At 50.6% G+C, this 11,276-nt stretch overlaps 1 protein-coding gene across 1 annotated transcript; it reads left to right on the plus strand.

Moving 5' to 3' along the window:
* The first annotated feature begins 133 nt into the window (after nt 1-133).
* GSR (glutathione-disulfide reductase) lies at nt 134-9,239 on the plus strand. Its single transcript, XM_085310785.1, has 13 exons — nt 134-294; nt 961-987; nt 1,574-1,662; nt 2,181-2,250; nt 2,899-3,046; nt 3,709-3,763; nt 4,597-4,696; nt 5,396-5,482; nt 5,925-6,086; nt 6,473-6,584; nt 6,924-7,055; nt 8,055-8,188; nt 8,845-9,239. The coding sequence occupies exons 1-13, from the start codon at nt 166-168 to the stop codon at nt 8,992-8,994; spliced, it is 1,395 nt and encodes a 464-aa protein (XP_085166911.1). The 5' UTR covers nt 134-165; the 3' UTR covers nt 8,995-9,239.
* Nucleotides 9,240-11,276: the final 2,037 nt, after the last annotated feature.

Raw genomic sequence — 11,276 nt, forward strand, 5'->3', positions numbered from 1 at the left:
TTTGTCATGGAAGTGCTTGCCTCGGTGTATTGGAACGAATAAACTCTTTCCCCGTTGTCGGCCTCACCGTGGCGGCGCGGTGCTGCGGGGCGGAGCCGGGGCCGGGGAGGGGCCGGAGCCGGGGCCGGGGCGGAGCCGGGAGGAAGCCGGGAGGGAGCCGAGGCGATGGCGGCGGCAGCGTACGAGCTGCTGGTGCTGGGCGGCGGGTCGGGCGGGCTGGCGGGGGCGCGCCGTGCCGCCGAGCTGGGTGCCCGCGTCGCCCTCGTGGAGCCGCGCCGCCTCGGCGGCACCTGCGTGAGTGGATGCTGCTTCCTTAATTTTATTTTCCTTTATTTTTTTTCTTTTTTATTTTCCTTTATTTGTTTCCTCCTTTTCCCCTTTTTTTCTTTTTTCTTTTTTTTTTCCCTTGCTCTCCTTCCCGCTGGCGGGCGGGATGCCGAGGTCGGCAAAGCGCCTAAGGCCGGCCCAGTTCAGACGGCGAAAGGCCGCGCCAGCGGCGAGCGGAGGAAACGGATTTCGCGCTGCCTGCGGAAGCCTGCTTCTGCGCTTCTCGCTCTGTGCCCCCTGCGAGCAAGCGTCGCCCCGCTCYGACTGGAAGCACAGGGAACAAGGGGGGCTGGGGATCGAGCTGCTTGCTCGCAGCAGAACTGCGTTTAAGTTGTTGGAGGAGAAAGCACCTTGTACTCGAAGACCTTAGGACTGCCTCCTCTTTAAGGAAGTGAAGAAAGATAAAGCAACAGACGTGCAGCCTGCAAACAYGGCAATATTGCTCAGCTCTCTTTGCCTCACAGAGTGCACAGTCCTGTGGGTGGGCTGATTTTTGGGGCTTTTTTGTTGTTTGTTTTATTTCTTTGTTTTGCTAGAGGATTGGGATTTGCCAGCTGTGGGATTGTCCGATAGGCTGTGTCATGCTTGCTGGAGCATAGGGAGTCTAAATGTTGTGCTCTTCTTCCCTTGTAGGTCAATGTTGGTTGTGTCCCCAAAAAGGTGAGTGTGCTTTTGCTGCTCTTTGCAACTTGTCCAGTCGGTTCCAGCATGTCGGCCTCAGATTTGTTCTGGTGCAGGTGTTTCTGCACCTATACTGGGAGGGGGAAAAAAAAATATTTGGTATGTGAGAAGCCACAAGAGAAGCGGAATGATTCGGAGGACAAACCTGACTCACCGGCTTTCTCTTGCGAGTTTGCACTGCAGCAGGATCTTGAAGCAGAATCTGATGCCTGTTTTTTGATTTTTTTTTTTTTTTTTTTTTCCTTAAGAGGCCTGGTTGTGTGCTCTGAGCTGTATGAATTTCACGATGTTTTAAGTACCCGAGAGAGGGTTGTAGGATCAAGTCCGCTGCCCTTGTGCTTTTTTGCAAGGATTACGTGCATCTCTGCCTTGCAACTGAGCTAAAACCCCTGGCCTCTSTGTCCCAGTATAAGCCAGTGGAGGAAAAATGCATCATGCTGCCCATAGATGGGTATTTGAGAGCCAGCAGGAGCTGGGTTGTTCCTCCTGATCCGAGTGGCCTGTGCGGAAGCATGTAGTGCTGCGGCTCCYTGTGCGCTGAGCGCGCTGTTCTTTGTGCGAGCAGGTGATGTGGAACACAGCGGTTCACGCGGAGTTCATGCACGATCACGCCGATTAYGGGTTTGAGGTGGCTGGCAGCAAATTTAACTGGAGGTGAGTTTGAAAACGACCCATTTGCATTCAGTCTTCTAGATGTGCTTCTCTGAAARTATTTTGCTGCATTTATGTGTGCTAGCGACCGTGGTGGGGTCTCAGGCCTATCCTCTGGCAAAGCAAAGGTTGAGCATCTGCTGTTTGGTGCTGTGTCCCCATAGCGGGGAGCTCGTATTTCACACCCAAGTTGTGCTCCTGTCTGCTTTGAGGCTTGGTGTGGATGGGTGCTGAGCTTGGTTTGCAGTAGAGCTGGTAATTTGATGGGGTCTTGAATCCTGTGTTTTAGAAGAGAGGAGTTGCAAACAATCTGTTGAAAACATYCGGCAAAAGATGGTTTCTTGTCATTTATGCGTGGTAGGGAGGAAGAGCATGAAAACCTAGTRCAGGGGAAAAACTGTCAGCTGATATCTGTTTTATCTTGTAGTGTATGTACCATGTGCTGCAGAGTTTTGCATCTCTTGGCTGAGCTCTGTGCTCATTAGGAAGAACTTGTGTAGTGACAAACTATTTTGTTACAGAACTATTAAAGAAAAACGTGATGCTTACGTGAGACGCCTGAATGAGATCTACGAGAATAACGTAAAAAAGGTGAGTAAATTTTCATTCCATGAACCGGATCTGGAATCAGTCTCCTTTGTGCACCTGCGTTTCCTCAGACCCCCCCATGAGAGATTTTCTGAGAATTTAAGCTGGTTTGAGCTTCTGTTTTAATTTCCTATTCTAGTAACTGGAAATTGTCCCTCTGGGACCAGAATGAAAGTGAGGGTCTGCTTTGGGTAGCTGGTTGCTGCAAGAGTGCCTTCTCTGCAAAGCAGAGCAAGGAAACCATTTGATGCCCAGTCTKGAGGAAAGAGTAAGGATACTCCTGCCAGCACTGCTGTGTACCAGTGGCCTGGAGTTGGGCCACTTGTAACTCTCCGGAAAGCTACYGTGACTTTTGAGACAGGCTGACAGTTTGAGACGGCAGGAAGATAAGGGCTTAACTCAGGGATTTTTGGAGTGCGATGCATCCGTATTGCACGGCATTCATCATTCAGATCACCGTTCTCAGGAATGGAGCRGCTGATCCAGAGCATGGGAGGGTATGCCTTTTAGGCCACGTTTYCAGCCTTACAAGCTTCTTTGTCTACCTTCTGTAGCTGGGTAACTCATAAACTGGAAGGATTCGTTAGCTGGATCTAGCATMTAGTTCTGTGGTTAATACAATAACTGGATTCCCTGCAATTATTTTTCTAGAGTAATATTGAAATCATTCGTGGCTATGGAAAGTTTACGTCTGATCCAGAGCCTACAGTTGAAGTCGATGGTAAAAAGTACACAGCTCCTCACATCCTTATAGCTACTGGCGGACGACCATCAGTCCCTCTCGAAAGCGAGATTCCTGGTAAGTCTTTGCAGTATCTCTTGCATCATGCAATGTGCAACCTCTGTAGGGTGGAGATGACGCTCAGGCCACCTTTTTGTTTTGCATCTTTCAAAAGGAAATTATTCAGCTCTAGAAAGCCTCCTGCATTTGTGGAGAGCTTCTCCATGGTGAAAATACTGCTTGGTCTTTCTTATCTGTGGGTTGCCTTCAAAGAGGTCTACCAAAGCCTACTGAAAGGACTGTACTTAAGGTTGTTCTCAGGACATTTGGGGCTGTCAAGTATGAAAGTGGGCAAGTGAAGACCAAGAGAATTGAAACTTGATGCTGCGTTTGACTGCGTTGCTTGAAAGAGCGGCCGTGAAAGGTTCTCGGCCCGATACAGCACAGGAAAAGTGAGAACATTTTCTCTGTATCTCCACTCTGCTGGGATTTCAGGAGATACATGGTTAAAATACACTCTCCAAACTCCTCCTCTTCCTGTTAGCCCAGTGATACTGTGCACACATTCTCTGCAGGCAAAACAGGGATTCTTCTTTTGTCCAAAAAGATAATCTGAATCTGACCATCTTTGTCAAAGTGCTTGAAGGGGGGGATGTAGGTTTAAGTAGCAAGCAGTAGGAAGCTTCCTACCAGGAGCATTACTTGTTCTGACAYGCATGAAAGTTGGCTTTGCTTTGCAGGTGCCAGTCTGGGTATCACCAGTGATGGATTCTTTGATCTTCAAGAGCTACCCAGGTAAAGCGATGCTCTCCCTCTGGCTAATGAGCCTGTGAGCAGGGAGGTGATCCCTGGTGCCCTGGTGCTCCATGCCTCCAGCTGATTCATTTTGCAAGCTTGTGGCTGCGTGGGCGTCCTGTTTTATAGGGCTCAACCTGCTGTGCTTCCTCAGATGAGCAGTTCAGAACTGCTGTCCTTGGGAGTATCCCATTGGTGCTTCTCTGCGTTTTGGATGGAGGAAATACTGCCAAGATTTTGGCCCTAGTCCTTGTCAGACTTCCAGCAAGTCTCTTTAGGCACAGCACCCAGGCCTGTGCATGTCTGGTCATAGCACCTTTGGCTGACCCGAGGATAACCTGCCTGCCTGAGCACAGTGAACCAACTTCTTGCAACACCTCAGCCCTGCCCTGCCTGCTTGCAGCACCCTGTACTGCTCTGCCTCCCTTCCTCTTTTCTTTGCTTGCACTGGGGGAGGGAAAGTGAGAGTGTAATTTCAGAGAGCCACAGGGATGCGAGTCAGCCCAGATTACAACTGCAATGCTAGAAATCCCCATCTTGCAGTGTGGTAGAGACACAAGAGATAGTCAGCACCCGAGCTGGTTTTTCTTGAGGCTTGTGGTTGGTGAAATGGCAAGTTCATGCTGTAGGTTCCAGGTAGCTTGAGTGCAAGATGGTTTCCCCTCCTCTTATATCAGAGGACTAGCAGGGAGCAAGAGGAGGAGGACACAAAGATGCGTTTCAAAGACCAGGGGAAAGTCTGGCTTCTATGAAGCGCCTCACACTGTCAGTTCAGGTTGAACGTGTTACCCTGAAGCTGTGCATGTGTGCATTGTATTGTTGCTTCTTCACAGGCGCAGCGTTGTTGTTGGTGCTGGGTACATTGCAGTAGAAATGGCAGGGATCCTTTCCACTTTGGGCTCCAAGTCCTCCTTGCTGATACGTCATGACAAGGTACTGCTGTTAGCAAGCCCCCACGGTGCTTCCCGCTGCAATGCTCTGCAGCAGTCTCCTAGCCAGCCGGCAGTGTTGTAGCCCTCTGGCGAGAGCGGAACTGCTGGGTGTTTCCCTGGACATAGGGGCTTCTCACGTGAACATGGGGTTGAAAGAACAYGAGTGTAGAAATACTACAGCGCCTCATTCAGGCTGGTTCTTCAGCACTTTTCAAGTTGCAGAGTTAAAAGCTTCGTGTGGAGAGAGCAAAGGCTCATACTTGGGCCATCTTTCATGCTTACTTGCTGTTTAGATGTTTTGATACATAATGGGAATGCATGGAGATGCAGACAAGGATGTTATTAGCTATTCAGTGGTTCTTAGCAGAATGAGAGCCTGGGACCGGCCAGGCAGGGTTTTCTCTGGGAGTGAAGTAGAGAACAGATGTGCTGCTAAGTGTGTTTCTGCAGCACTAACCTGTGTGCAGAGCATTGATGTAGAGGTGCATACTGCTGGCCCAGCTTCCCTTAGCTTTATTTCAGGTCACAACCTGGAAGGAAGATGGATAAAATAAACTGCATCATGAACCAGAAGCATCCAACGCATCTGCGAGTTAATGGGACAAGAATATAGGTAGAGGAATGCCAGTGGATGGAGCTGTCAGCTGGTGCCTATGTACACGGACTGTCATCTGAAACCGATGTTTGGGTTTCTGCCCAGGTGCTGAGGACGTTTGACTCGTTGATCAGTTCAAACTGCACAGAGGAGCTGGAGAACACCGGGGTCGACGTGTGGAAGCACGCACTGGTATGGACTTGCAAAACAGCCCTTGGCCTGCCGCGTTGCTCATGAAACACAAGGAAGGAGCACTGCTGATGTGCCAAAGGAAAACCCTAYATTTTGAGCACTGTTTGCGAGATGATGGCTTTGGCTGCAGCCAGCAGCCCTGGCTGTGCGGTGTGGCCTCTGTGTCACCTCACGAGTAGCCTGCCTATTGAAAGCACCGCTTCCTCTGTAGCCATCCCTGCACCTTGCAGGGCAGAGATTGACCCAGCCTTTGTCACACTAATGGTGACAGGTGAGCAGGAACGTGAGATAGCAAAGAGGTTTTCAACATCTCTCGTCTCATGGGGAATACAACTTCAGCTTCCTCTGGAAAAACTACATGATTTCTTTCAAAGAGAGGGTGATCATCCCCAGAAGCTGTGAGCACCTTCTAACCTTGTCTTCTGGCTGTTAATCCCCCCAGGTCAAGACAGTTGCAAGGTCCCCTGGTGGACTGCTGGATGTGACAGTGACATCCTCTGTGCCTGGTCATAAGCCAACGGTTGGAGTGATCCAGGATGTGGACTGCCTTCTATGGGCCCTGGGGAGAGTCCCAAACACAGAAGGGCTTTTCCTGGACCAAGTGGTGAGATGGGAGCACGTCAGTCATTCCCTGTTTTGAGGATATCAGTGTGTGGTGGCCCATCCCTGCTGCAGATGTTCTGCTTGCAGAGTCCTTTGTCCACCTGGAGCTTGCAGCAGGATTATATTCCTGCTGTGTCGCTGAGCTGGCTCTAAAATTGAGGCAGGTGTTGCTGTCACTGGCACAAACATTTTTGTTGGTTTGTACTGCATGTGTAGAGCTTCCTGATGGCATGTATGAGCATGAAAATTTTGCATGTTTCTGTTGAGCTCTGTTCCTTCTGATGGGGATCTGTAGATTGTTGTTGAGAACAACCTTTCCTTCAGACTGCCACACTATTTCTCAGTACTCTGTATGCATACTGATACCGTTGCTATTTCCACTGGCAGGGTGTTGAAGTGGATGCAAAAGGTCACATTCTGGTCGACGAGTTCCAGAACACCACRAGGAAAGGGATTTATGCCATCGGGGATGTCTGTGGAAAAGCCCTCCTCACCCCAGGTAACGTGTTGGTGTCACCTTGATGTTCCATGCCCTTGAAAGGAGATGTTTGCTTGCATCATCTGCTTGCATCGATCAGCAAGAGTATGACCTCAGGAGCTTAAAACTGGAGGGATTTTCTGCAGGAGGCCTGGCGGTGACAGGGCCTGACGAAGATGACCTTGCTAATCTGAAGAGACGAGAGTCTCTYCAGCAAAGGATGGTCTCTTCTGCTTTCTTCTGCCTAAACTTGCTGTGCACATGCATGTATGCACGTGTGTGTGTCTCCCTGCTCGTTGCCACCAGGTTCCCATCCACCTGAGCTGAGCTGTGCCTCAGGYTCTGTTTCCCTTTTCACAGTTGCGATAGCAGCTGGCAGAAAGCTTGCGCACAGACTCTTCGAAGGCAAGCAGGACTCCAAGCTGGACTACACTAACATTCCCACTGTGGTCTTCAGTCACCCACCCATTGGGACCGTGGGCCTCACCGAAGGTAGGGATGGGATGAATGTGCTGCTCTGACTTCAGTTTCCTACTCTGAGTTCCCAATTTTTAAGGAAGYGGGGGATAGAATTGCCTCTAGGCACCACAACTGAGGTAGATATGGGAAGCAGTTGCTTTAAGAGARTGTTTGACTTCAAAGGGATCTGATTTTCTGTGGACTAAGCTCAAATGTTAGTTTAAGCTCAAGCTATTGGCAGCTGAGGTGTAACATGAATCTGACAGGGTCTTCCTGAGCAATTTCGGTTCCCTGCTTTACAGTTAGCGCTTCAGCTAGTGCACTCGCAGGAGAGAGCTGGGAATTCCTYCCTGGGGATACTTGTTTTTGTAGCCAAACTGTAGGTTGTCTTTTATTTCAAGATGCCCCTTGGGAAGAGGTGAGTTGTTTGCTGTGAGGGGTATCCGTAACATACGGCGARGGGAGGAAGCCCATAAGCTCTTTGAGAATACGCTGAAGATGCGCAAAGGTTCTCCATGCATGGTGTTGTAATGAGTTTAACCATATAGCAGTGGTCCTTTGGCAGAGAAGGGTGGAGGGTGATCACAGGGCTTCCTCTAGACTACTATTGCTGCGCAGGAACACTACTGTTTTTACTGCTGCAGTTGTGTGCTGTACAGTTAGATAGAAATCAGGATGCAAAGTCACAAGAGGGTACTTCAAGGAAGGTCAGAGACAAGCTCCTGATAAAARGACTTGGTTTTCAGAAAAGAGCTGCTGCACATCTTTTGGAAGTCCAGGGTCTTTAAACCACTGCTTGGGAGTCCATGATGCTTGCGTTGACAGACTGCTATGGACTACATAAAAAGAGGCTGAAGAAATGGAAGCTGAGTGGCTCCAATGATTATTTTATTGCTTAAGGAAATGTTCTTACCTTCAGAAAGGTGTCTTCAGTCCAAGTCTTGTAAAATGCCTTTCGACTCATCTTGTCAAACGCCTCATGGATATACCCTTTAACACTCCYGCTGTCTGATGCGCTGTCTTCTGTTCCAGATGAAGCTGTTTCTGTGCATGGGGGAGAGAATGTGAAGATTTATAGGACTTCATTTACCCCCATGTATCATGCAGTCACCAAAAGGAAGACTAAGTGTGTGATGAAACTGGTTTGTGCTGGCAAGGAGGAGAAGGTGTGTGAGGGGCTAAGGGATCTGGCTGAGTGCCATAGGGAGGTGGCTGGRGTGTCTTTCAGACCTCGGTTATGTGTCCAGCTCTCACCTGGARTAGCATGATGGCCCTGCACAGTGACACTGCTGGGAATAGTGCTGATTGTCATCTTTTTCCCTGTGTTTKACCACCAGTATTTATTCGTGTACGCACTTGCTACTGGCTTGTTTCAGGGCCAGAAGGGTTCTGTGTGATCTGCTCTGACCTGCACAAATTAGCTCTTAGACTTAGATTCACCTACCTCCACACCAAGCCTAATACTTAGTCTAGACTGTGCCTTTTGCTAGAGAATAGAGTGTTTTCTCAGAGGCTTGAAAGGAAGCATTTGCTGGCTGTAGCCTTAGTCCTGAAAATACTCTGGCTGGACACTTCCAGGAAGACAGTGTTAGGGCTCCTTGTGGAAGGGTTGGATACAGTAAATATTTCATTTCCCTCTTGCTGAAGATCTGGAGGTTACCCTAGTCTGTTAAGGCCACAAGCCAAGCAAGGCCTGTTGGCAAAACTGGCATGTGTGGAGAGTCGGGAGGAAGTTTGGACTGCAGGTGGTCTTCAGCGCTGCTGGAGCAGGACTGTCTACCYACCTTTTTGCTCAATCTGCCATCTCCCTTGTTCTTTGAAGGTGGTGGGATTGCACATGCAAGGCCTGGGTTGTGATGAAATGCTGCAGGGCTTTGCTGTGGCCATAAAAATGGGAGCTACCAAGGCCGACTTCGACAACACGGTTGCCATTCACCCTACTTCTGCAGAAGAGCTGGTGACGCTACGCTGAAATGGCGGGCCCAAGGAGCCGGCAGCTGAAGTGCAGAAGCCAGTTGCTTTCTCTGAGCAGTGCATCATCTTGGCAATCAGATGCCCAAATTCTCTCCCTTTTTCCCCTTACAAATTTTCCTTGCAGGTAGGGAGAAGTTTTTAGATATCCCAAAATGCCKTAATATAACTCAGCTGCCTGGAGAGCAATGTATCTGTCCCTGAAATTGGTGTGGCTTGATTTGGAGTGGAAAATAAACAGTGATTCTGGGAAGGCTCTGTGTTTTGCTTCATTTTCTTTGTGGTTATTTTCCCCTGGTGAGCCAAACCGCATAGGATGGGAGTGATCCTTTGACACCGTTTGGGTTGATGCTGTCGATGGCAGGGCTGCTCCCTTCTGGTCACCTGCAGTGTGATCGCATACAGATGCGCTGTGCTAGAGTTAGAGGTGCAGGGAGCAGGGCCAGCTGCCCATAGCTGCTTGGGAAAGGGTCTCAGTCCTTCCTGTGTCACTGGTTTCATACTGCAGCTGGGATGGTGACGGGTTTGGGGTTTCTGCCCAGTTCTGTCCTGGCTGGAGCAGGAGAGAAGTCCTTGGAGGAAATGGAAGGAAGGGCACGCRTGGCGTCCCTAGTGTGGCCATGCCTGACCCCTGGCTCCCTGCCTCCATGGCCCTGTGTTGCCAGCAGCCAGTGTTGGGCTAGCACTGACCTGGTAGCATGTGGATCCTGAGGGAGAAGGTGCTGGTGGAGCAGTACATCTGTCCAGAGAGTCCTGCTGCAACGGGGGTGCTGTGAGTGCTCTGAGGTGGGGGCTCRTGCCATGCTTGGTGGAGGTGACCGTGACCTTCCTGCACTCATGTTGCCAGTTTGGGGAGAGTTGAGGTCACACACTTGGGGCCAGCCCCAAGCTGCCCCAGGCTGCTGCTCTTCACACTATGCAGAGTTGGCTCCACTGGCCTCTCCTGATGCCCTGTGCTCCAGATGGAGAGGTGTTTGCCCTGATTCAGGGCTAGTCCGTCCAGCTGCCAAAGTTATGCAAACTCTCTGCTTCTTTCAGGTTTTTCCACTCGTGTAGGTCCCTAGTCTGGACCTGTGCGTGGGGAGAACAGTAGCATGACACCTGCRTTCAGCATGGCCATCCTACGGGAGAGGCTTTGGAGCCACGTCCTGGTGAGGAGTGGAGGCAGGGACCTGGAACTGTGCAGTGGTGGCCGCAGGGCCAAGGTTGAAGCCTTGAAGTTTTGAGTTGAAGCCAAGGTACTGGTTCCCCATCCCGCCTCAAGGCCTCGAGGCCGTGGGAGACGGCCGCTCGTGCTCCTGCTCGCGCAAACTGCCTTCTTTCAGGGTGTGACAGCCGCTGTGGGAACGGCTGCTAGTGAAGTCCTGGTGGTGCTGGCCCGCTCCCACCTGTACGATGCTGCAGGGCCACCTGAAGGCTGGGGAGGAGACCTTGGAGGAGTTTGTCCTCATCACCATCCCACTCCTGAGGGATGGAGCCTGCRATCCCTGGCAGCTCTGCCTGACCTGTGGCTGCTCTCCGCAGCCCTGCAGTGCATGCCAACTGCCCTGAATACTGCTCTTGCTGAGCCCGGGCAAGCCTGGCCTGGGTGGAAAGCAGCCTGCGGTGCAAAGTCTCCTGCTGGTCAGAGACTCTGGCATGCTCCCATTTCCCTTCCTGTAGAGCAGCAGTGCAGCAGGACAAGCACATAGTTGGGCAAGCAGGAGCGACGCGCCTTCCCTCACCTGGGTCAGCCCAGCTATCCAGAGACAGGAAGCTGGGAAACAGGTAAGTAAATGTGAAACAGAAAGGAAGGACAAGTTGCAGCACTGTGTCACAAGACCTACTGGTGTACCATGGAGGGAGGTGGACAGCAAACCCAGCACAGAGCTGCTCAACGGTGGCCGTAGCCYGAGAGTCGTTGTGGTGGCAGCGCTCTCTCGGAAGGTACTAATGCCAGGCCGGCACGAGTCATGGAGGGGTTTGGTAAGGAATGTAAAATGAGACTGGGATGACATTCAAGTATTGTTAAAACAGATTTCAGCCAGGGGACAGAGAATGATGGATACTGGAAAAAGACAGGGAATTGGCAGATGGAGATATATGCTGACAACCTTGGCCATGAGTAGATCCAAACTGGGATTATAATAATGCAAATGATAGAGCAGCATGTGAAATGGCATGCCAAAATCTAGTTTTAGCAACAAGAGCTACAGGGCAAATGGGCGTTAACTGGGAAAGGGTTCAGGAAGTAAGGCAGAAGTCTGACGAACACCTGAGTGATTTTTGGAATCGCTTGCGGCA

This window comes from Rhea americana, unplaced genomic scaffold (assembly GCF_003343005.1).
Source record: "Rhea americana isolate MKP2758 unplaced genomic scaffold, rheAme1 scaffold_326, whole genome shotgun sequence".
Classification (NCBI taxonomy): domain Eukaryota; kingdom Metazoa; phylum Chordata; class Aves; order Rheiformes; family Rheidae; genus Rhea; species Rhea americana.